This window comes from Nanorana parkeri, unplaced genomic scaffold, assembly GCF_000935625.1.
Source record: "Nanorana parkeri isolate BGI_ZX_2015 unplaced genomic scaffold, ASM93562v1 scaffold95, whole genome shotgun sequence".
In the NCBI taxonomy this organism is placed as follows: Eukaryota; Metazoa; Chordata; class Amphibia; order Anura; family Dicroglossidae; genus Nanorana; species Nanorana parkeri.
The window spans coordinates 2187133-2213831 of record NW_017306363.1 but is presented as its reverse complement, the minus strand read 5'-3'; the positions used below and the strand labels follow the sequence as shown (position 1 = coordinate 2213831).

The following is a 26699-nucleotide window of genomic DNA, read 5'->3' as shown; positions in this document are numbered from 1 at the left end:
TATATATATATATATATATAGTGCATTAGATATGAGAAACCTCCGTACATCAGCCACAAACTTGTTGGTTTACTTTCCTCGACATCTGCTTGCGACCACAGTTGGAAGCGTCACATTTGTCACATCGTAGATGACAGGAATCACCCCAGAGAATGCTGTTGAATGTGCTGAGGGTCTGGGTGAATCCAGGTAGATGAATATGGGAATATGCTGTATATGAAACAGTAGATTCTGGCACCGGGATCCTGGTAATCCCAGATCAGGAGAAGTAAGTATACAAACAAGGGGGTAAGTTTACAAAACTGAGAGGAGATAGTGTTAGGGTTATAGGGAGGGTTAGTGTAAGCTTAGATTGTAAGCCCTCAGGGGCAGGGCCCTCCTCTCCATCTTGTCTTGAATAGTATTGTAATTGTAATGTCTTCCTTATATTGTAAAGCGCTGTGCCAACTGTTGGCGCTATATAAATCCTGTATAATAATAATAATAACCCTAAACCTGGCCATACACTAGTAGATTTCCGAATGAAAATCTTTCTTTACCGCCCAATAATGCCATCACTTGTCAAAATCTTTGCTTGAGTCTAACGTTCGACCAATGGAGTTTCCCGAATGAAAACCACATTCACTGTTAGAATTTTGTATTCCGGCTCCTGTCACGCCCGGGGGTTGCTCTACAACCAGAGATGGATCACAACTGCGGAGTCTAAGATGATCGAGCGGAGGGTATACGGCATTCAGTCACGAACCCCAGGCGTCACTCTCAGTCACAGGCGGAGAGTTTGGGGTTCTTGCATCATCAGCCGTAAACCCAAGGAAACCAGCAAGTAGCTAAAGGAGTTTTTAAGGCAGCCCAACTTTGTGATGACTGGAGACCTCTCCCACATCCACCAGTATGTCACAGGGTTATAGGTTTAGGTAGTGCCTGAGCTCCAATGAGCTGAGCCCAGGGGTTCCCGTTCTACTTGCGGTTTAAGGTGAGTGTCAAACAGGGACACTGATGCCGGGTAGCTTGAGGGGAATCCTCCAGTAGGTCCTGGTCAGTGGTAGGGCTGTTTGCTCCGGAGTTCCAGGGTGTTTGGGCGTAAGAAACCCAATAGTGAACACCCTTCCTTGTTCCCACTAGGTTTAAATAGGCCGCGGCCGTGACGTCACACGGCCGCGACGCGCTTCCGCGTTCCAGCGTGGAACGCATAGCACCTCCGCTAATGGGGAGGAATTCCTCGGCGGTTACGCCCTCTGCTGCGTTCCACCCTGGAACGCAAACGAGATGCGGTACGGAGCGCAGGGACGTTACAGCTCCTTGGAGTTTTTTCGTCACTGCGGTTGAAATCGATCGTCGTTTTGACCCCATCGGCTAATAGAAGGTCGATGGCCAGCGTATGGCCAGTGTATGGCCAGCTTTGGCGTTAGGGTTGCAGGGTGGATTAATATGAGGGTAACAGGAAATGATAGTGTGAGAATTACAGGGTGAGATAGTGTTAGGGTTCCAACAAAAGGTTAGTGTTAGAGTTACAGGGAAGGGTTAGTGTTAGAGTTACAGGAAATTTTAGTGCCAGGGTTACAGAGAGGAATAGTGTTAGGGTTACAAGGAAGGAAAATGTGAGGTTTGCAAGAAGGGTTAGTGTTAGGGTTACAGAAAGGGTGAGCGTGAGCGTGAGCGTGAGAATTACAAGGTGACTTAGTGTTAGGGTTCCAACAAAAGGTTAGTGTTAGGGTTACAGGGAGAGATAGTGTAAGGTTTTCAGGGACTTTTAGTGTTAGGGTTTCAGGAAAGTGTGAGGTTTACAAGGAGGGTTAGTGTTAGGGTTACAGGGAAGGTTAATGTTAGGGTTACAGTGAAGGTGAGTGTGAGAATTACAGGGCGAGTTAGTGTTAGGGTTCCAACAAAAGGTTAGTGTTAGAGTTACAGGAAAGAGTTCGCAACCCTGCACCTGAACCACTGCTTCCCACTATACCAGTCTCTACAGCCAGGAATCAGCCCACTCCAGGATTGGAACTGCATGTTAACCAGAGTACACCTAACAAACGGGTACTCTTTATCTGGAAAACCAACGGTTGAGAAGGCGCCGGCAAGATACACCGGACCAATCTGCTCCAGTAAATACAAACGTGTGGGGCTGTCTGTTACAGCCGGATACCAGGGGTGAGTACCCATTTTTAGGGGATATGTATTGATCTCAATACATTCCCCGAAATGAGCAGGAAAGGGTTAAAGCCTTTGTCAGGTATTTTTTGCTGTCCTCATTCTTATTGGAGATATTTTCCCTCACTTCCTTTTGACAGGAACTGATTAAAAATCTCTCTCAACTGGCCAATATCCAATAAGGATTATATACCAAATTTTCCCAAATCAGCGATGTTGAACTTAGATTGTTCACTTCTCCTGCCTTCTCCAAACTCTTCACCCTTTTGTGAACAACCCAGTAAATTTCTTACCAGATGACAAGGAAGCATGGAGCAGGCCTGGCTGATCGGTCGAGAAGCTGACCAATCAGGAAGCCGGGCAGCGAGTCATTACACGGCACCCAGCTTCCTGATTAGCTGGGAAGCCGGCTCCATGCTCACTCATCACCAGGTGACGAGTGCTTTCCGCCCATCAGAAAGCTAGGCGGATGGAAATTACTCGCTGCCCGGCTTCCTGATTGGCCAGCTTCCCGACCAATCAGGAACCCGGGCAGTGTGTAATGACTCACAGCTCAGCTTCCTGATATAGGAAGCTCAGGTATCGGGCTAGGCATCAGATCATGTGGGCGAGTGCGAGTACTCGCCCAAATACTTGGGATCGGCACCGATACTAGTATCGGTATTGGTGCATCCCTAACTAAAGCTTTTTGTGTAGTCCAATCATGCTAGTGATGAATCTGTAAAAGGATCAACTGATCACTGGGCAGATGGAACAAATAGCTCTCTATGGAATCAGGTACACAAATAACATACAACAGTAGCATCTAATAGTAATTTATTATTGGACCATTGTGCGATCACATGAAATGAATTGTTGTGACAATACTTATAGCTGACTACATAGGAAGCCAATTGTTCCACCGATTGCCACTCCTAGTGGTAAGTCTCTTCTGATTTTTATCAGCGCAGATGAGCTACTAAAAATCTCATACTTTGTTATACACTGAGTGGCCAGATTATTATGACCACCCCATCAGTACTTCGTTGGGCCACGAGATGACTTCGTTGGGCCGCCTCGTGACTCCACGAGATGATGAAAGGTGATGCGAGGAATCTGACACTGCACTGTTGTCCTTCTGTTGTCTTGTACCAGTCTTGCCACTCTCCGTTCTGCCCTAACATTGACTAGTCGCTGACGGCCACAATTCGCACGTTCAGAGCCAGATTTTCGGCTGACAGTCCGGTCTTTAAACACTTTAACAACAGCTGCTCTTGAACATTTAATGAATTCTGCTGTTTTGCTGATACTCGCTCCATAGCTCCGAGCGCCAACAATTATCACACGTTCAAAGGCTGTTAAATCGCGTTGTTTACCCTTAATCTTCAGAAAAAAATCACTTCTACTGTCGTGGTAAACAACCTGCTTCCCTATTTATAATGTTCTGGCCCTCTAGCAACTTCAGCGCAAAATTATAGCTAATTTGCCTACAAACGTGGTGTTTGTAGGCAAAAACAGGTGGTCATAATAATCTGGCCACTCAGTGTATGTCAGCAAAGAACAAAAATGAGAAATTAATTTTATGCTGTTACACTGTGCATTGTAATTCCTTGAAGATATCCGTTCACTTCAGCAGGTCCCTTTTGGCCCAGCTTGGCAATCTTTATCCAATGTATACAATTATGTACAGACTATCCATCTGCAGATCGAATGAGTCCATTGGAGAAACTGATCATCATTGATGATCGCAGAATGGCCGCATCTGCTTGTGTGGGGTCGATTTGTGACTGCTGTTGTTCATAGTTTGATTGGGAAGTGAAGTTGCAAGTCACATCCCCAGGACTCTCCGATTGGCTGAATTTGTTAAAGACTAAACTGATAGGGCTTCCATGACATTGACCATCCCACAGTTAATGTCTCATTCTCTCAATACTGAACTCCAGACAATCTAATAAACACTCACATGTAATACATAAATTAATAATTTCTTACCAGCTAGAGGGTTTGTAATTATTTTTGTTATCCAGGCACCCCTGCCAGATAGCCCAGACAGGTTTGTGACCTCACTGCACCTTGGTCACTAACCCACCACCAGCATGCTGGTTGGATAATGTAGGAACATTGCCACTCTGTAACTTTGATAAAGAGGTCCAGAAATGCTGCATGTCTTTACAGTGACGTCTTTGTAAAAGTTCCCTGACTGGCAACATATTTACTGTTTGCTTCGGAGATGGCACCATCAGTTTGTGTTGCTTGGTAGTAATGCATAGTAGATGCCATCACACCCCTGACCAGGAAAAACCCTCAATGTCGGGTGGGTGCTGAAGTGACTGCAGACGTCTCTGCAAATCATAGAAAGTCACTCGCACCCCAACTTGATTTTTAGTCAATCTTCTTCATTGACCGTGGTTGTGTCACATTGTTACGCAACGTTTCCATGTGGTCCCTTTGCCATGTGCGTCGCTTTGTTTGCTTGAAGAAAGGGCCACATGGTTCCGAAACGTCGCTTAACAAAGTGATACAGCCATGGTCAATACAGAAGATTGACTAAAAATCAAGTTGGAGTGCGAGTGACTTTCTACCAGTTGTGCTAGGTGGTAATGCACCCAATTTACTACCAAGATCTCAATACCATATAGAGTGCACAGTGTGGGTGTGGCACAATATTTATTGCATGTGTTTAATACTTCATAACTAAGCCCACTGGTGTTAGAAGGCCATTAGGGAACCTGTCCCAAAGTGGGAAGAAGAGGAGAGACTCACTGTAAGTCAATGAAGGCAGCCGAGAGCGTGCATGTTGGACAGACACCGTGGGACAGGAAGAGACAGCAGTCTGCGTTGGATCAGACTCGGCACCAGCGCTGGAGGGACTGCCTGAAACAAGTGGAAGGAAGAAGATGGCCTGATTTCGGCCAGAACACACTGGATCGCATTGTGGCCGGCTCACTTTGTTGTGGGGCGGGAGGGGGCGTGGCGATGCATTGAAGTGAATGGCACCGCAGAGACGCCCTCCGGCCTCACTGCGATCGGCCGCACAGGATTGCGTGGCACATCAATGCCTGCGTTCCGGTCCGGTCAGAAAATATAGTGCAGCATTTTTTCTGACGGGACCGGACCGCAGGCATTGATGTAACTTGCATTCCCGTGCCGGAGGGCATGGCTAAGGTGCCACGCCCCCTCCTGCCCCACAACAAAGTGACCTTGCCGCAATGCGATCCAGTGCGTTCCGGACTGGACGCCGGCAGAGAGAGGAGGGGACAGTCACCCGGCGGGATAAGGTATGCCGCCGGGTCCCCTCCTCTCTCCTGATACTGTCGGGCGTTCGGTCCATGACCGAGTGCCTGACTTTTCAGAAGGGGGTGACACCAAAATGACTGTGAGTCAATGGTGTCACCCGGGTGCGGGCCGCACCCCCCTTGTGACGCCACTGGAGTACGGTATAGATAACATAAGAACACATTTGTGCTGAAGAGCTCTATGGTATGCACTGGACAAAACAGTATCCGATTTCAAGTCCTGATACATGTTCTCCCTTAGTAAGCCCTGATGAAGGGGATACATGTATGAGCCCCCAAAGTATGTTAGCTATTTCTATGCTGTCCTCTGAACCCTATATTAAATAAAGATGTATCTGGACTATTAAATACAGTGGGGACCCTTCAATTCACAGTCCTGCAATTTGACACTACAAACCCAAGGAGACAGTGGAGATATGGAATGTAGAAGCTGCCTGTCCGGTAGTCATATCACCTATTCCACGGGTGGGTAAACTCCGGCCCTCCAGCCGTGGTGCAGCTACAAGCCCCATGAGGCATTGCAAGGCTCTGACAGCCACAGGCATGATTCTCAGAGGCAAATGTATGATGGTAATTTTACCACAGCTGGAGGGCCGGCGTCTGCCTACACCGGACCTACACTGAATCATTTGCATTTTAATTGGCCGGCCATACCAAGAGGACAAAGCGAGTCCAGCACTTTTATTCCTTTTCTTTCCAGGAGGCAGACATTGGCAGTTTCCACCTAAGGCTTCTCACGCAGGTGTTTTTCCCTGTAACAGACCTCCTCAAGGCCTGCTTCAGACCTTTACGATGTGTAACAAGGGTTAATGCATGGCAGCTTGTGTGGTCTTTTGCAGTGCCATTCATTTGGACACTTGCCGCAATGGCCGATACACCTGCCTGGCAACACACCACACTGCAAGTTGTGCGTTGTGCTGGGCTGTATTACAAAAAAGGGTCATGTGCATTTTTGGGGCTGTTGAGGTGATTAAAAGGGGTTACTTAATGTAATGCATGTTAATGTGTGTGCAGTAAGGACTAGTTCACCCATCCAGTTCGATTCTGGCCGGAGCACACTGGACCACATTGCGGCTGGCTCACTTAGTTGTGGGGCAGGAGTTGGCGTGGCGGTGCATTAAACTCAATGGCACCTTAGCCACGTCCTCCAGCCGCAATGCGACCGTCTGTACGGGAACACAAGGCACATCAATGCCTGCGGTCCGGTCAGAAAAAAATGCTGCATGCACTATTTTTTCTGACCGGACCGGAACGCAGGCATTGATGTGCCACGTGTTCCCATGCGGCTGATAGCATCGCGGCCGCAGGGCATGGCTGCGGTGCCATTCACTTCAATGCACCACCACACCATGTCACGCATGAGAAAGGGGGACACTTTTTGTGCTCCCGATGACAAGAAAGTGAGCCGGCCGCAATGAGATCCAGTGCGTTCCGGCTAGAATCGGGCCGGAACGCACTGTGGCTGGTGTGAACTAGCCCTAAGGCCCCGTTCACATGTAGCGACGTATCGCGCGATTTCCGCCACGATATCGCGCATTTTTGCCGCGCGATATCGCGAGAAGTCGCCGGCCAATGGTATTCAATGGAGCTGTCTTAACTCCATGTCGCGCGTCGCGGTCGCAAGTCGCTTCTACCGGACCCTTTTTTCGGCGGATTTTCCCGGCGCTATCCCGGCCGCTGCAAAGGTATGTCGCTACATGTGAACGGGGTCTAAGACATCATAATGGACTGCAAAGGTCTTGAAGTGACCCTAAACTCAGGAGTTAAACCTTAAAAATACATTCAAGTACCCTAACTATTAACAGTACTGGACCTTATTTGTATATCACTCGGCTGTAGATCCTCAAATCATCTCTGACACTGTCCTTCCTTCTGGAGGGGGGCTACTTTTGTTCCCCATGGTCCCTGTGTGTGTTGTAAAGGTAGTCACCGCTCCAAGCTTGCTCCTGTGATGGACTACAATCTCACGTTTAGTTTAGTCATTTGTATTGAGATTGTAGTCCATCACGGGAGTGAGCTTGGAGCGGTGACTACTTTACAACACACACAGGGACCATGGGGAAGAAAACTAGCCCCCCTCCAGAAGGAAGGACAGTGTCAGCACCAATTCAGAGATGATTGGAGGATCTACAGCCGAGTGATACACAAATAAGATACATTATTGTTAATAGTTCAGGTACTTGAATATATTTTCAAGCTTTAGCTCCTGAGTTTAGTGTCACTTTAAAGTATTTATTTGTTTTAAAGAGAAAATAAAGGAAGTGCATGGGGAGTTTATTATTTCCAAGGCACATTGTTCAATCATCAAACAATTTCCTCTGTTTGGATAACATCACACCTACAAGGGAACAACACGCTGTACAGCAAAGCATGGATAGGAAATTATAAATTGTAAACTGGAACTTTTTTTATAGATTGTCGTAAATATTATGACTCTGTTACACGGTGCATGCGAGGTAACCCTTGTGATGTAACCCAATTTTATCAACCCGAACTTTAAGATGCATGGAGGATGTTATATTTCTTGGGTTTACAATGGAATGTTGGATTCTTTGACTTTCATATTAGATGTTGAAATCATAATTTGGTGGTAGCCCTAGAATGAGGTCTGCATTTCTTTTTTGCTCCCGCTCTAATAGCTGTCTGGAAGTTTCTGAGCATTCCTTGGCTATCTCTATCAGCTTGACATGAACTGTCTTTGAGTAGTTGCTGCATACTAGGCTTGAATTCATCAGAGATCAGCTGTCAAGCAGGGATATATAAGGAAACAGCGTCCCCTCCCCCCATGCCCCCACTCCCGTCATGTATCCCTGCTCTGTCTTCCCTCAAACCACCTATCAAATATCTACTTCCAGGGTCCTTACAGTAATGACACTTCCCAATATCCGAGGCCCTTCATATCGAACAAATTCACAGCGAACGGCCAAAGGAAACCGACGGCAAAGCTGCACATTAAAGCAAGGGCTTAGTGCATGTGTGTTCAGATATATGGGGAAGCCACGAACACCGACCAATAAGAGATAAATTATAATGAGAGATTTTATTATACAGAAATTTCTGAGATTTTGGCAAAATGCATTGATGTCAATAAGAAATGTAAGCTGCAGAAAAATTTTGTTCGGTTTGGATAATTCGGAATTCGGATCCGAAATTCAGGGTTTCGGACAAAATCTGAATGTGTTGGTTTTGGATAAGTTTACGAATATTCGTTGCGAATACCACAGAAAATCCATATACAGATTATTACTAAAGCTGAATCTTGCAGAATCTCCCAGACCCGAATGGCATTCGGGATCCAAATTTCCTAATTGCATTTGGGAGCTCCCGAATGCCATCCGGGTCTGGGAGCCATATACATATATTACTAAAGCTGAGGCACCCAGACCCAAATGGCATTCGGGAGCTCTTGAATGCAGTTCAGAAATGCCATCTGGGTCTGGGAGCCATATACATATATTACTAAAGCTTTTTGGTCTGGATATTTTGGAATTGGGATCCGAAATTCAATTTGGGTTTTGGATGAAATTAGAATTTTCGTTAGTTTTGGATGAGTTTACCAATATTCGTTGCGAATACCACAGAAAACCATATACAGATATTAATACTAAAGCTGAAACTCCCAGACCCGAATGGCATTCAGGATCGAAATTTCCAAATTGCATTCAGGAGCTCCCGAATGCCATTCGAGTCTGGGAGCCTCAGCTTTAGTATTATATGTATATACTGTATATGGCTCTCATGTGCCGTAACGAAAATTTGTGTTCAGACCCAGTTGGATGTATTAAACCCAGTGGCGTAAATAGAACCTTCAGGGCCCCGGTGCAAGAAACCATGAAGGCCCCCCCCCCAACCCCACGGCACTGCATGGTTAACAGGAAGGCTGCCGAGGTCCCCAGCAAGCGTGGAACCTCAGGCAGCCGCTTGTTTAAAATTTTAGTGCCGGTGTTCTGTCAAAAACGCTGACCCAGTATCTGTGTTTATGTACAGACGTGATTAACGAGGAAACCGGCATTTATTTACAAAGTATTCGTTTGTCATTCTTAATTGTGACCTTTAATGATATGCCGTTCATGGCAGGAAACTATGGACGGAATATTATTATCGGTCACAATTAACGATTTAAACAAAATACTTTGTGAATAAATCCCGGTTTCCTCGATAATATTGGTCTGTGTATAAGCGCAGATGGTGAGATCGGCGTTCTCGACAGAACACCGGTATCTGCGTTTAGTATCGGGGCATTTTCACGAGTATGAATACTTGTAAAAATGCCCAGTATTGGCACTGGTGTATCCCTACTTAAAAATATAATGCATTGCTGGGACTTGTAGTCCTACATAGTTGGTGCTATTCTGCATTACTGTATAATCATCATACAGCAATGCAGATTACCACCAGCTGTGCTGGACTACAAGTCCCAGCAACACACACACACACACACACACACACACACACACACACTCTCTCTCTCTCTTCCCAGCACCCCGTCCCACACCAAACTTACCTTTCCTCTCCTGCAGGCCTATGGCCCTCTTCCTTGTCTCGGTGGCCAGGGGGCGGAGCTAAGAGGAGACAGCCCTCTTAGCTCCGCCCCTAAGAGGCGGGACCAGCTAATTCTCCGGGATCAGTGACAGCCTCTCCAGCCCTTTCGCACAGCCGCCCGTACATGCTGCGGGTGGCTGTGCGACAGGGAAGGAGCGGCACGATCGCGGGGGGGCCCTCTACTTCCTTGCTGCCTCCCCCCAAGTGGCGGAACGCCATGGCCCGGTCGCAATTGCGACCGCTGCGACCCTGGTAGTTCCGCCAGTGATTAAACCGAAAATCTGATTGGCCAGAAAAGTCACATGTCCAATATAGTTTCGTTTTTGAATGACATTTCAGACAGGATCCGAAATTCAGAAACGGACACTTTCGGATGCATTGGGATTCGGAAATTTGGATGTGTCCGAATGTCCGAATTTCGAAAAATTTGTCCGGATTCTGATTCGGAACTAAACGAATCACCCATGTCTAGTAAGAAAGTTGAAGTATATCAAAACCCAAGAACAGAAATGTAACCTATTGCAGCTTACCAGTCTTTAGATGCGGCAGCTGCATTAGGCTTCTTTTTTTAAGGCCAATTACATTTTCAGCAAGTGCAACACAAAAACATGTTGATCCATAGAAATCCGGAGTCCTTCTAACACCCTGTGCACTAAACTGAAATCTCAGACGATGTTATCAGTTTTCCTAGCTATCTTCTGTGAACTACACAACACCTCCCCCCATGCAATAGAAATGAGGAGAGGGGGAGATGCTTATCGTTCAAATCAGGGGAGCAGCCAAGGGTGACAACGCTGCTCCTGCATAGACGCAGTACAGTGAGTGAGTGGAAGTCCTGGGTTGAAATGTTATGTGTTCCTTATAGGAGCACCAGGTATACAGGTGGAATTTCCGCGCATCATCATAGAAAACACATTTTTTGCCCACCAGTAGACTACAGCTAGGTCCTATAAGATGTATTACATATAATGTAATGTAATAGAGTTGATCCTAGCTGAGGATGTTACTTTGGGAGCCAAAGGTTCTGTGCCTACAAGTTCCTGTGAGGGGAATCCGGCTTTGCATGCTGCGATTATGATATACTATATTTCAGTCTTCTCATCGAGGGATACCAGCTGGAAGGGTGCCGACGGGAGCCGGCTGAAGAACCAGCCGAAATTCTCAAGGTCTATGAACAGCTTCACCATTCAAAGCTAATTAAAACGTTTGGACTGGAGTTGAGGTCAGTGGCGTCATAAGGGGAGTGCAGCCCGCACCCGTGTGACACCATTGTAGGGGTGACACCAAAATGACTGAAGTGATTTTGGTGTCACCCCCCTCTGAAAAATCGGGCACTCGGGCATGGACCGCGCATCCGACAGTATCGGGAGAGAGGAGGGGACCTGGCGGCATACTTCATCCCGCCGGGTGACTGCCCCCTCCTCTCTCTGCTGGCGTCCATCACCAAGATGGCCGCCGACAGCTATCAATAAGATTGCCGCACATGCGCGGTGACGTCACAGCGTGGTGTCACCCGGTAAGCGCTGCGGGTGACACCCGGTCTCTGGACGCCACTGGTTGAAGTGTAATGGATGGTCAATTTACCCAAATTTACCCAAAAATTGATTTTTAGATTGTAGTTAGTGTCCACCTTTGGGCATTAAAAAGATTAGTTTTGAGTGGACTGACACTTTAAATCCCATCTATGGGCAATGTTAAGCCCCATCCCAACCCACCTTCCCACCAAATGGCCCATAAACACCCCTCTAACTGCATTACTTGCTTACCTGACTCCGTAGTCATGGGACCCTTCGTGTTCAGTGCTGGAGTCCGCGCTGTGGTCTTTAGGGACTTAGTGGACCCTGGCAATGGATAGCCAATGGCAACCCAAGCAGCCACGTGGGCATCTAAAGAAATGGGGCTTTTAGATTAGTTTTGGCTTTTTAAATTAATAACTAGTTAGAGGTGAAGGGGGGGGGGGCGCAGAGGTCAGTAATAAAGAGTAAGCAGATTATTTTCATTGAGATTTACTATTGCAGCGCTTACACTAATTTTTCTTGACTTTCACATCTTTAAAGGAGAACTATGGGGTCAGTGCTTTTCCCCATAGTTCTCCTAAGGGTAACGGGAGGACACAAACTAGCGTCCTCCCGTCACCCAAAGCTCAGTATACCGCGAGCTACAGCTTGCGGTATACTGAGAAGTTGCAGCCGGAACGGATCCCGACAATTCTGTCTGGATCCACCCAGCTGCATGAGTGACAGCTGGCTCTGCCTATCTAGAGGCAGAGCCAGCTGTACCCGCCCCCTCCCCCGTCTGTTCCGCCAGTCAGCGATGAAGGATCGGACAGGGGAGGGGGGGGGGATCCCTGCAGGGAACCGTGAGTGACAGTCATGGCTCAACGCAGGGATAGATCGAGAAGTGAGCAAGCGCCGGTACGTGTTCGCTCACTTCCCGATCTACTGAGCCGACCTGTGACAGTTTCATTGTCACAGGTCGGCTCAGATTATGAGGCTGAGTGAAAATCACTGACCTCATAATTCTCCTTTAAATGTTTGCGTATCCATTTTTTCTCTTGTATTAAAAGGAGTTGTAAAGTCCCGGCATATCCTCTCCTGTTATAACATCAGCATTGTAATAGGAATATATACCAGAGATGTTTCTGATAATACAATCAAAGCTTCCATTTTATGTAGTGAGCGATGCCTTCCGTCTGCCCATCACTTTCATCATCTTCCTGGATTCCCAGTGTGCTTTGCGTCTCTTTACTTCTTTACTGCTGATGTGATGTAATCTCATCATGGTCCATCATGCATTTCTTCCAGCGAGCAATGATAATGTTACATTGTTCAGACATTGAGTTGTAGTTCAGACACCAGGAAATACATATTCACAGGGCTGAGTGAAATGGTGTCAGTGCATTGAGGAAGTAGATCCTATGGGCATTTCAATAAGTACGTTTACAAACTTCTAGATTGATACGGTTATTAGGAGTGGGATAGAACTTATGGAAATTCAGTATAGAAATACATTTTTTTTTGTTTTGGACCATAGATACTCTTTATTAATACAGATTTCTAGAAAAACCCAACAAGCCGGGTAGATTAGCTATTGCAATGGGGTGGATTTACTAAAGGCAAATAGGCTGTTCACTTTGCAAGGGAAGTTGCACTCAGCAGGGGAAGTTTGCCCGTAGTTTAGTGAATAAGGGGAAGCTCAGCTGACTTCCATCATCCAATCATGTTCAAGAAAAAATACTGTTTTTTAATTTTTATTTTCCTTGCACATGATTGGATATTCTTTACAAAGTGAAATTTCGCCATATTCACTAAGCTAAGGGAAACTTCCCCTGCAACGTGCAAATTCCTTTGCAAAGTTAACAGCCTATTTATCTTTAGTAAATCAACCTCAATGACTCTAGTCTTATACGGTCCTGTCAGGGACAGGTTGCTCAAGCACTGCAGCATGGGAGGAGGACACATGCTCCCCCATAACTAGTAGCACGCTGTACGGCTGTGCACAATTGTGTGAATGAGGCCTTGGTGTCCATATACAGCTATGCATTGTAACACACTTCAACACATACACAGAGGTTCGCCATTGTTTTTAGATCAATTTGTTGTTTTGACATGCAGTGGCCCCAAAAAAGTTTGTCTGTTTTTGATCCATTATATGGGCCTTTGACAGGAAAGGTGGTGCCTATCAAAGCATGACAAAACACCTGCCCATATCAATAAAAAAAATGCATGACAATGGAGGCATGTAGATGTGAAGCCAATCATAAGAAGAGTATCCGTGCGATTGCCGCACGGATGTTACCCCATTGAAATCAATGGGGCCACGTGGCAATCGCTGCCTGCATTGTGCAGGACCGCGCGATCCCGAGACGCGTGATCCCGGATCGCGGAGGTCTGAACCTGGCCTGTATCCAGGATAGAGGACGAGCAACAACCCCATCAACATATAAAGTGTATCTAAAGCAAACACTTTTCTTTTTACTTTTCGATGGAGTAGGAAAGGTGAAGAAACTCTACCAGGTTTTTACTGCTGTCTGGGGATATTGTCCTGGTGACTATTGTCAGTGTGACAGAAATTATGGAAACTCAACATATTTTATAGTTGTCACTGAAACAGGAGGTGAGGGAAAATCTTCTAATGGGCAATATAAAAATTCCCCAGCAGTCAGTCCAGCAAGGCGGCACAAGAGACCTAATTAAACTTGTGAATGATTGCCCCTGGACGCAAACAGTCTATGCCTAGGAGCGAACCTCTGTAGGTAATAGCAGCATGTGCGATAGCATGTGAACGGCTGCGGATGACTGCGGCACTGGCAACTGTCATTCTATTTGTACTGCATCTTCCTCCCCTAACAGATTGCATAGGTCTTATGGAGCAATTTGTGAATGGGGCCTAAGGCTCCAGTCACACATCAGCAGTTTTCCGGGAGTATTCGGCCGTACGAATACGCGCGGTACCGCACTAAACATAAACAAAATGCATTGCACTGTGCATTGTTCAGACTATTGCGTTCTGCAAAATAGTCCAAGCGCAATATTAGGGGCGGATTCTGCACGTTCCGGCTATAGTTTTGTTCCGTGCGGTTTTCCATGCGAAAAACCGTCTGGAAAACAATAGCGCTATGTGCGAATGGAGCCTAAAAGGGGCTTTCCTTCCACAATGAAAAGGATCTGTCAGGAGCTCTGGAATGCAACTCGGAAATTTGGATCCCGAATCCCATTCGGGTCTGGGAGGCATATACATATATTACTAAAGCTGAGGCTCCCAGACCCGATTGCCATTCGGGAGCTCCCAAATGCAATTCAGAGATTCAGCTTCAATATTAATATCAGTTTATGGTTTTGTGTGGTATTCGTTCCAATGAATATTCGTAAACTCATCTGAAACTAACGAAATATCAGATTTCGTCCAAATCCGAAACCTGAACCGAATTGAATTTCAGATCCGAATCCCGAAATAACGTAACCGAACCAAATTTTTCCGCAGCTTACAAGTCTATTGCCCAATATGTAGCTCTAAGATCCGTAATCAATCCAGGAGAGGATGTCTCTTGTGCAGAGATTCTGTTCTCTAGGACTGCTGTAAATATCTGTTGAGACGCCAGTAGGATGATTTGCTGTTTGAAGGAACACTGTTCATTAATCCGGTAGATTTGTTCTTGGCATTGGGAGCTCAGGGCTGGTAGTTTTGGCACAAGCTTCTGGATACAGAGAGCTAGTGTGAATATTGCATCTGTCCTGAACTACACTGATTAATAAAGTGTCACCTATACAAAAACTCCTCCTAACATTGAACCCTAAAGGAGTTCTATGAGGTGAGTGATTTTCGCTCACCTCATAGTTCTAGCCGACCTGTGACAATGAGACTGTCACAGGTCGGCTCAGTAGATCGGGAGGTGAGGGAACACATCCCGGCCTTCACTCCCCTCTCGATCCTGTCACGGCTCTCTGCCGTGACAGGGGAGGGGCTGGATTCCCCCCTCCCCGCTCCAATCTGCCAGCGCTGACTGGCGGAACGGACGGGGGAGGGGGCGGGTACAGCTGGCTCTGCCTCTAGATAGGCAGAGCCAGCTGTCACTCACGCAGCTGGGTGGATCCCGGCATAATTGTTGGTATCCGCTTCAACTGCGACTTCTCAGTGTACTGCGAGCTGTAGTTCGCGGTATACTGTGGCGTCTCAGTATACCGCGAGCTACAGCTCGCGGTATACTGAGCCTAGGGTGATGGGAGGACGCTAGTTTGTGTCCTCCCGTTACCCTTTGGAGAACTATGGGGAAAAGCCTTAACCCCATAGTTCTCCTTTAACCTCATAGTTAGAGCCGATGTGTGACAATGTCACATGTCGGCTCAATAGATCGGGAAGTGAGCGAACACATACCGTCGCTGGCTCACTTCTCGATCATCTCCCTGCAGAGATCGGTGACTGTCACTCACGACTCCCTGCAAGGATTCCCCCCTCTTCTGTCCGATCCTCCAGCCCTGACTGATAGGCAGAGCCAGCTGTCACTCACGCAGCTGGGTGGATCTCGACAGTAATGTCGGGATCCGTTCCGGCTGCGGTGGTCTCAGTATAGCGCTTTGGGTCACGGGAGGATGCTAGTATATGTCCTCCAGTTCTGTAGTTGAAATGTAAAAATTGCTCCGGTTCATAAAGGGTATACAAGTGTGAAAGCTGATATTGTTAAACTAAAACTGAAAACAATTTTTTTACACATTGGCACACACTGAATATTTGTTTTAAAGTGCCATTCCATCCAGAAGTCATATTCTAGTTATGGATTAAGCATGGTGGGCTGCGTTAGCCCCTAGCTTCTTATGTGTCTTTGAATCGTCCAGCAGAGAGATCTCCCTGCTACATTTCCTTAAGCTGTTCCGGTCAACCTAGAAGTTTTGGGTGTTCCCTCCCGTACTGGTGTGCCAGCTCCTCTTAATACATTCTTCATAATATAAAATCAATAAAAAGCATGGCAATGGCAGCCCTTTTAAAATGACCACAGCAGGTGCGCAGACCAGGGAACTCAATGCAGAGTTCTTACCAATAGAGTCCCCGATAGACGGAAGAGACTGTCTGGTGGTTCTAGGGGACCTACCAAAATGGAAAATGTCAGTTGGCATTCAAATTTTCAATATGCAGATTTTTCTTGAAATCTTCTAAAGAAGAGGAATTTGGGATTTCTTTCACGTAACTGTTTTGTTTTTTTAACTTGTAGATCAAAAAGAAACAGCAGGATGTGGTCGGTTTTTTGGAGGCAAACAGGATTGACTTTGAACAGAAAGATATTGCATGCAATGATGACAACAGGAAGTGGATGAGAGACAATGTGCCTGGTGAAAAAAAGCCAAAAAACGGAATTCCTCTCCCTCCCCAGATCTTCAATGAGGAGCAGTACTGTGGGGTAAGTGCCTGTGTGGCGTTCTCGCCTCTGGTCAGCAGGACTGATGGCTTACACACTTATCTCATGTGGATGTTATGTTGGGGCACCTTTTTTGGCAGTCTGTAAGGCCATAGCCGGGAGTTCGCGCGCTACTGTGCATGCGCGGGTCCCAGTCTTCCGGGTTGCCGGAAAACATGTGTTAGCACGCATGCGCTCACAACGGAATGTTGCACACAGGAAGTGACACAGTGACACACAGGAAGTGACACAGTGGCACACAGGAAGTGACACAGTGGCACACAGGAAATGACTCACAGCCCTCTAATAGATGTTACTATTTAAACCAGCTGGCTAAATGGGTCAGTGGTGAATAGTCTTTCAGCTTGTGTTCCTGCTGATCTGTTGCCTGTTACCTCGACCCTGATTGCTGCTGACTTCGACTGATTGCTGCCTGCCCCTGACATCTGCTTGTTATCTGGACTCTTCTTCTGCCTGCTCCTTCTGTACCGTGCTGACCGTCTGGCTTGATCCCTGGCTTGTTTGACCTCGCTCCAGTTTCTGCTGCAAACCTCGCTGACATCACAGCTGTGCACCAGCCCTGCTCATCCTTCCATGGATCCAGTGGCCGGACTTCTACCAGGCACCGTGTCTGAACACTTTGGCACAGGTGCTTCTCTCTGTCTACTCGCTCCCTGTTTCCACATCCAGGGGTGTGAGACAAGAGCCGCAAGGGAGGCCTCCTCAGCTAATCGGTCCTCCACCAGGTATGTGATACAGTCTTTGTAAAACCCCATGGAAAAGTGAGTCCTGTAGCAGGTTGAGTACCTGAAGGAAAGACAGCGGGTTGGGAAACATAAGATTATGAGCTGGGTGTCAGCCCTGCACTGCTGTGGGTATGTTTGGAATCAAAGCTTTGTTTTGACTTTTAAGTGCACAGACTATAATCATTAAAGTATTTACATATTATTGAAAAGAATTAAAAGAGCTTTGAAGCAAACCGCCCCTTACATCTCAAGCTGCTTATACTATGAAGTTATCTATCCTTAAAGATCACAACAAGACTTCAAAGTAGTTACAGCTTAGAAACACCTGCTGTGTGTTTACACTAGAGGCTGGCAGGCTGCCAAGGTCTGCTCTCCATAGAAAGCAGCAAATATTTTAGTGCCTCTGTTTAGAGTTTTCAAAATGATGATTTCCACAATGCCTATAGCTACAAAGGTGAATGAGGGCTGTTGTTGTTTATTAAAGGTTGAGAAGGTTTAGAGCCCCTATTCAGGTTTTTATTGTCGTGTTCCTGCTCAGAGGTTCACCCTCTTCATTTGTCCTGGTGCCCACTCTCGCAGAAGCGATTTCTGCACACTTTGAAGAGATTTCCTCAGCTTCTGTTGTGTGTTTGCGACATAAAGTGAAGGGAAAGCTCTCTAATGGGGCAATAGCTTAGAATGAAAAATTGGCAGCGGTTTTACCCCTTCTCTACTCTATTCAATTCAAAACAAATTGTTGGCTGTAGATACAGTTTAAAGTGTATTTACACTTTTGAAGCCAAATTTAGCCCTATTTTATGTTTGTTACATGCTCCCATTCACATAGCATAAGCTAAAAAAAGTTTAAATAGCTTTTACTTGGGTTAGGGTTTCAAGGGTTAAAATTTCTGCTTGCTTCTACTTCTTTTAAATGTTAGGAGGGGCTGTGAGGTATGAGGAGTCTTGTCGATTCCGAGGTGGCGTGTCCATTGTATGTTAATGAAGCTTATCAGATGAACACATTCCTCAAATTTCAGTCCCAAGACTTTCCATTGTGACAGACCACTGAGAAAGGGCTAAGAAAAAAATGGAATCAGCAGGATTCTTCCTGACAGCGGATCTCTTAAGTATGACAGTCTTTCGTAAAGCAGGAGCTCTCTCTTGGAACATGTCTAGGGACATGGCATTAAAGTTGCATGTACAAACTCTGCATGTTGGATTGTAGGTCCAGGTGTTGGTAGAATGGAGGGTGGGGGCTTCTAGTGCAGGTTGGGTCTACAGCAAACAGACCTCTGCATATCTCAGCTCATTTATGGATAAACTGTCCTTGCTGGGTTGGCAAAAATACTGACTGCTGAGGATTGTGAAGCCTGATTGGCTTTTATCTGACCTATGTTAAGATCCAATTTTTGCCAAGCCCATGAGGACAGCTTACCCATCATGGCTGAAGCACCTACTGTTTATTGGCTAAAACATGCTAGGGAAGAGAAAGCGGAGAACACCACTGGCTAAACTATCACTGCAACAGACCAATAACCTTGTTTAAAGTGAACCTATCTCAGCTTAAATCAAGGTAATGATGCTGAAGTGTTTTGTCAACTACCTGTGTTAGTATTTAAATTGATCCTTGTGGGCAGTCCTTGGATCCTAACCCCTGGCTGTACATTGAGCCTCCAATTATGTTTAAGTGTTGAAACCTTTGTCAAGTTTTTATTGCTGTGTCAATAATGCTCTTCGTCTATGACAATGGTCACCAGGATGGAAAGTGATGGGAAATTCAAACATTTACAGTTGTCACCAGAGCAGAGTAGAGGGGAAATCTTCTAATGAGGTGATAGAGACAACTGTCTAAAATTTAATTTATTCTCACTTCCTGTTGGGTCTCCTGTCCCACTTGGGACACAGACAGCAAAAAAAAAACCTGACCTAGGATTTAACCATACTCTTTAGTATATTGCATACTATACAATCTAAAACTGAAAAAAAAACAGCTTCAAAAATAACTTTTCACCAAATTAAAAAAAAAAGCAGGTAAAGGCACAGAAAAATATATTTTTTTTAATTGCTTAATTGTGTTTCCTTTCCAAAAACCCATTGGGGTGAAACTAGGGATGCACCGATACCGGTTATTCGGCATCGAATACGAGTACCAATATTTTTTTTCCGGTACAACGCCAATACCGAATACTGATATCGGAAGTCCTTTTAAGGAAGCCAGGCAGCATGTCATGATTCACCACCTGGCTTCCTGATTAGCTGGGAACCCGGGCGGCTTGTAATGACTCATAGCCCGGCTTTCTGATTGGCCAGCTTCCTGACAAATCAGGAAGCTGGGCGGCGAGTCATTACACGCTGCCCGGCTTCCTGATTGGCCTGGAAGACTGCTCCATGCTCCCCATTACAAAGTGGGACCTCGTCTACCACCAGCAGGAAGCTGTGGAGGGGCAAGTCATTATCCACTCCCCAGCTTCCTGATTGGCCGGGAAGCCAACTCCATGCTCCTTGGTGAACAGGAAGCATGGAGCCAGCTTCCCGGCCAATCAGGAAGCCAGGTGCTGTGTAATGACTCTTTGCCCGGCTTCCTGATACCGGAAGTTCCGGTATCGTGATCAGTACCGGGAGCATTTGGTATGAGTACTCGCCCAAATACTCGGTATCGGCACCGATACTAGTATCAGTATCAGTGCATCCCTAGGTGAAATGTAGCCTCTAGGCGGGGAGTCTCTGTATGATGGACATGTTCTGCCTTGACGATTAAAAATGATCAATTATCGGTTGGACTATGGTGTGCAGGTTTTTTATCTTCTGTGTTGCTGTGTTAGAGCATGGATGGCTGCTATCCTGCACCCACATTTAACCAGGTGTTGGAGGCTTGGCGTCAGACGGAACGGTGATATCCTTTTGCATTTTTATACTGGATGTCAAATACCAGACTTTGTTCTATCCACTGAAGTTCTGGTATTCGAATGATAAGGGGTGGGGTCTTCAAATGTATGTATAGGCAATTTTTTTTTTTTTTTTAATAGAGTTGGAAAAGGTTAAAGTTGAACTCCAGACAGAAATCACAAATTACTATATATAGCCCCCAACTGCACAGCAAGTATTACGTGCTCATTTCTTCCAGTGGAAAAGGAATAAGGTCACATTCTTACCTTTTTCCTCTCTCCCACATGCTTCCTCCCCGCTGTATGACCAGTCCAGCAAAGCCGCCCCTGCAGTCCTGCATTATACGTGAGGATGTTCGAGTGGAGGACATGCAGCTGTTGCCCTGAGGGCTGCTACATCATCCCTGGCACCTGGCTCTATTCTTGGCATGCCGAGATTGAGCTGGGCTGTACATTGCATTGAGCATGCGCCATGAAATGTACTTAGAAGAAGAAATTCCCATGTGCATTAGCATAACTTTTTTGCCAACTTGTGAAGGATATGGAAATACTTTTATATCCTGGCCACGGGATCACTAATTGTTACATGTTTAATTGCAACTTCTATTGCACCATCCTAAAGCCCCTCCTGCAAAACCTGTGCCCAATTTCAATGAGATATCGCCCATGAACCCAGCAAGCCACTTGCCAAACCCTGTCCACAGAGCCATCTGATCCCTTCTAGTGTGTTGTTTGTACTTTGAATGATAACATTCCAGGATGTCAAGCTAAAATAACTCATACAATACGCATGTGACAGAACCAAAATAGGCTGAATAAAAAAAGATACAAAACATAAAGCCTCTAATACCATTTACAGCCAGGAAATGAAGCATGCCGATAAATATCAATCATTGCTGTGCAGTCTACCAGTCTACGATAGCAGTCATGTTGGATGAATGATTGAAAAAAAAAAAATCCATTGGTAGTTTACTCACAGTATGTAGAATTATGTTTTGGGAAATAACACTTTTCTCTAAGTATTTTGTCTTAACTTTCTTATGAAACCTTTTTTCTACAACCCCAATTCCAAAAAAAGTTGGGATGCTGTGTAAAATCTACATAAAAACAGAATGCAATGATCTGTAAATCTCATAAATCCGTATTTTATTCACAATAGAAAATAGAAAACATATAAAATGTTTAAGAAAAAGGAAATAGCACTGCGCTTCAAACTCAAAAATTATATTCCTAAAATTTGAAAAAAATTGTAGTTTTTAGGAATTTTAGGAATATAATTTTTGAGTTTGAAGCGCAGTGCTATTTTCTTTTTTCATATTTTGGGTGTACTCACCTATTAAGTACAGCTGCTCTTAGAGTGTTATTTGAATCCTAGCGCAGTTTTTTTCTATCTAACATATAAAATGTTTGAACTGAGAAAATGAACCATTTTAAGACAAAAATAAGGTCATTTTGAAATTGATGGCAGCAAGACGTCTCAAAAAAGTTGGGACAAGACAAGAAAAAGAAGAGTTGGAAGAACATTTTGCAGCTTATTAGGTTAAATGGCAACAAATCAGTAACATGAAGGGGTATAAAAAAAGTGTCTCAGAAGTAAAGATGGGCCGAGGTTCATCAATCTGTGAAAAGCTGCATCTAAAAATTGCCAAACAATTTCAGAATAATATTCTTCAAATTGCAAAGACTTTAAATATCTCATCATCGACAGTACATAATATCATCAAAAGATTGAGAGAGTCTGGAGAACACTCTGTGCGCAAAGGACAAGGCCGAAACGCGATATTGGATGCTCGAGACGGCACCGCATCAAATTGCCCTCAGACGGCACTGCATCAAAAACAGGCATGTTTCTGTGATGGAATACTTCCAAAAATCACTGTCTGTGAACAGTTTGCTGTGCTGTCCACATATGCAAGTTGAAACTCTATCAGGCAAACAAGAAGCTATATCTGTACATGGTCCAGGAACGCTACCTTCTTCTCTGGGCCAAAGCTCATTTAAAATGGTCTGTCGCAAAGTGGAAAACTGTTCTGTGGTCAGACAAATCAAAATTTGACATTTATTTTGGCAACCATGGGCGCCGCTTCCTGTGGGCTAAAGTGAAGAGGGACCTTCCAGCTTGTTATCAGTGCTCACTTCAAAAGTCTGCATCTCTGATTGTATGGGGGAGCATAAGTGCGTTTGGAATGGGCAGCTTGCACAATTGAGAAGGCACCATCAATGCTCAAAGATATATACAGGTTTAAGAGCAGAATATGATATGATCCCACCCAGATGATGTCTTTTTCAGGGAAGGCCTTGCATATTTTAGCAGGACAATGCTAAACCACATACTGCATCAATGAGAACAGCATGGCTTTGTAGTAGAAGAGTCCGGGTGCTTAACTGGCCTGACTGCAGTCCAGATCTTGGCACATCTTAAAACAAAAACTGTGATAAAGAAGACACAGGACTGTTGAGCAGTTAGAACCCTATATCAGGCAAGAATGGGACAACAGTCCTCACCCAAAACTCCAGCAACTGGTCTCCTCAGTTCCCAGACATTTAGGCCTGGTTCACACCTGGGCGTTTTACAGCGCGTTCCTACCCGCTGTAAAACGCTCAAAATGTGAAAACCAATGATTGCCTATTGGCATGGTTCCCACCTGGGCGTTTTGTAGCGTGTAGGAACGCGCTGCAAAACGCGCTGCAAAACGCCCTACGCCCAAAGAAGTACAGTAGCTTCTTTGGGGTGGTAAAAACGCGCGGCACGAAATGCGCAGCAAACGCGCATATTCGGTACGCATAGGTGTGAACCCAGCCTTACAGAGGGTTGGTAAAAGAAGAGGGGGTGTTACACCGGGGTAAACATGGCCCTGTCAAAACTTTTTTGAGACGTGTTGATGCCATCAATTTCAAAATTACCTTATTTTAAATAGTACATTTTTCTCAGTTTATGTAATAGGCGAGCACTGCAGGGACCAGGTGCGGGTGGCCGTCGCGGTCATGCACAGGCGCAGCGGGGATCGATAGCCCCAGCTCTCCGTGGGAGCATACGTCGCCGACCCCCGGCCTACAAGGTGGGGGACTACGTGTGGCTGTCCACCAGGAACCTAAAGCTCAGGACGCCTTCCCGTAAATTCAGCAAGCTCTTCATCGGTCCCTACGCAGTCGAGAAGGTGGTGAACGATGCCGCGGTGCGGCTTTCTCTCCCGGCAGGCCTCCGCATTCATCCCACGTTCCACGTATCACTCCTGAAACCTTTCCGCCCGGATCCTTTTACGGCATGGGTACCTCCGGTGCCTCCCCTGGTCGAGGTGGATGGTGAGGTGGAGTTCGAGGTGGAGGAGATTCTCGACTCCCGACGTTTCAGGAATCGGTTTCAGTACCTGGTCCGCTGGAAAGGATATGGGCAGGAAGGGGACTCCTGGGAAGATTCCGGGGACGTCCATGCCCCGCAGAAGGTCGCCCGGTTCCACAGACGGCATCCGAGTTTAAACTACCTGAACTATTGCATTGCTCTCAGCTGTCACTGTGCCTTAAACCTATCTGAACTATTGCATTTCTCTCAGCTGTTCACTGTGCCTTAAACTACCTGAACTATTGTATTTCTCTCAGCTGTTCACTGTGCCTTAAACCTATCTGAACTATTGCATTTCTCTCAGCTGTTCACTGTGCCTTAAACTACCTGAACTATTGCATTGCTCCCATCAGTAGTTGTACACTCCAACCGGTCGTGCATTACTGCCAAGCAATACCTCTACCTGAACTATTGTATTTCTCTCAGCTGTTCACTGTGCCTTAAACCTATCTGAACTATTGCATTGCTCCCATCAGTAGTTGTACACTCCAACCGGTCGTGCATTACTGCCAAGCAATACCCATTCGTGTGCGGGTATTTCCCCATTTCCTACTGTGTATACGGGGCGTGATGTACCGCAGCCTCCCAAACGCCTAAGCACATACAAAACTGGGCATTCCAGGGAGGAGCTGCTATTCTGATTCCCGTTCCTTAACCCTCTCCATTCCGCAGTTGAGATCCATAGAGGGTATTCAGCCCTCTCCCGAGGCGAGCATTACAGTTTAAACATTTGATATGTTTTCTATGTTCTATTGTGAATAACATATGAGCTTATGAGATTTGCATTTCATTGCATTCTGTTTTTATTAAGTGTCCCAACTATTTTGGAATTAGGGTTGTACTTTTCATGAATGTTACTACAAATTTCCAATATATGAAACATGTGTAATATGTGTAATCTATCTGCATTATACCATTTGATGTCTGATATTGTCTAATTTACTTTTTTTCAGGACTTTGAGTCTTTCTTTGATGCCAAAGAAGGGAATGAAATCTTCATATTTCTGGGCCTGACTGCACCTAAACCTGCAAAGGTAAATTAATGACATATTGGTACACATGCAGCTAGGGGAGATTTAAATTATTCAGGCCAACAGATTTATACATGTGCTTCACATCTACATGCCTCTTAACGTTCTGGAATGAAAAGAGGGATGCCGAAAAGGATATAACCAAAGGGCACACTCCTTCCAAGCCCCCCCTCTTCAACTTTCCGTTTAGTGGACCATGAAGAATTAATAAGCAAACATGATTGACTAAACACACAAGTGCTTTTTTTTCACCAATCCACAGAAAGGATGTTCTTGATCTAGAAAGGGTTCAGAGAAAGGCAACAAAGGTTCGGAGGACCTCAGATATGAGCAATGATTACAAAGATTACATTTATTCTTACTAGAGAAGAGACACTTAAGGGGGAATATGATCACATTGTATAAATATATCAAAGGTGAGTATATCAGCTTTATAACCCTTTTACTCTATGGTCCTTGAGGAAGACATGTGGCCACATTTGAAAGTGACGGTAAACTCAGGAGTTAAATCTTAAAAATGCATTGAAGTACCTTAACTACTAAAGACAATGTATCTTATTTGTGTATCACTCGGCTGTGGATCCTCCAGTCATCTCTGAATTGGTGCCGACACTGTCCTTCCTTCTGGAGGGGGGCTACTTTTCTTCCCCATGGTCCCTGTGTGTGTTGTAAAGTAGTCACCGCTCCAAACTCACTCCTGTGATGGACTACAATCTTAATACAAATTAGTAGACTAAACATGAGATTGTAGTCTATCACAGGAGCGAGCTTGGAGTGGTGATTACTTTTCATCCCCCTGCAGAGAGCCGTGACTGCCAGTCACCGCTCCCCACAGGGATTCCCCCCCTCCGCTCTCCGATCCTCCAGCGCTGAGTGGAGAAATGGACGGGGACGGGGGCGGGTACAGCTGGCTCTGCCTCTAGATAGGCAGAGCCAGCTGTCATTCACGCAGCTGGGTGGATCTCGACACCATTGTCGGGATCCGTCCAGGCTGCGGCGGTCTCAGTATACCACGAGTTGTAGCTCGCTATATACTGAGCTTTGGGTCACGGGAGGATGCTAGTATATGTGCTCCGTGACCCTTAAGAGAACTATGGGGAAAAACACTTACCCCATAGTCCTATATATATATAGGCACAGGTAGGACTGTGGAAGGTGTGGCTGTGTCACCTAGGTTTCCCACATGCACATGGTAAGGAGCTTCAGAATATGTGTCTGTTACGGAGAAAAACTTTTTCTTTTTCTCAGAATCTTAAGTTCTGTTCTGGGTCCTGGGGCCTGGGAGCTTTGTAGAGCTTTGATGACATAGCAGCTGTCTATGTAAGTGCATAATCTCATGATAATTCATCACATTTTTGGGTTGTGTGATATCCCAAGAGGCTGCGGGGGGAAAGGGCTAGGTCACTCTTGCCTAGGCAAGCAGTAAGGAAGCAATATGTCTGTGAAGGTTCTCATTCATCCAGGTCATCGAATATCTGTAAAAAATAAGTCAAGGCAACTGGACCTGCTGTATTTTTCTTGAAGATGTTTCACTGAAAAGTCTCTATTTGTGTATACTTAAAGGGGAACCTATTGGAATAGAAATATGATGGATGCCATTGCTGACTTATTTGCTTTGGGCCTGCCATTCTGATCATGTTTTCATTACTGGAACAAGCATGCAACCAGTGAAACATCAAGACCAGTTTTTTAGGGTCCCTAAAAGACCTGGAGCATGGTGAAAGGTCCGTGGGCACGCCTCAGCAAATTGCGGGTGTAACCAAACTGTGGACATCATTTTAAGAATAGTGTTTATAAAGTCATCATTATACTGTATCTCCCAGCAGTATTATAATATAGACTCAAGCAAGCTAAAAATAGCTTTCACACA

The 26699-nt window shown here is 45.6% G+C and overlaps 1 protein-coding gene across 1 annotated transcript in view; it reads left to right on the top strand.

The window, feature by feature from the left end:
• LOC108783966 (SH3 domain-binding glutamic acid-rich-like protein) overlaps positions 1–26699 on the top strand; it is a 36351-nt gene that overhangs the window by 592 nt on the left and 9060 nt on the right. Inside the window, exons 2-3 of the mRNA XM_018552682.1 lie at positions 16666–16851; positions 24752–24832. Of these exons, the coding sequence (XP_018408184.1) occupies positions 16666–16851; positions 24752–24832 (267 nt within the window). The remainder of the gene's footprint in view (positions 1–16665; positions 16852–24751; positions 24833–26699) is intronic.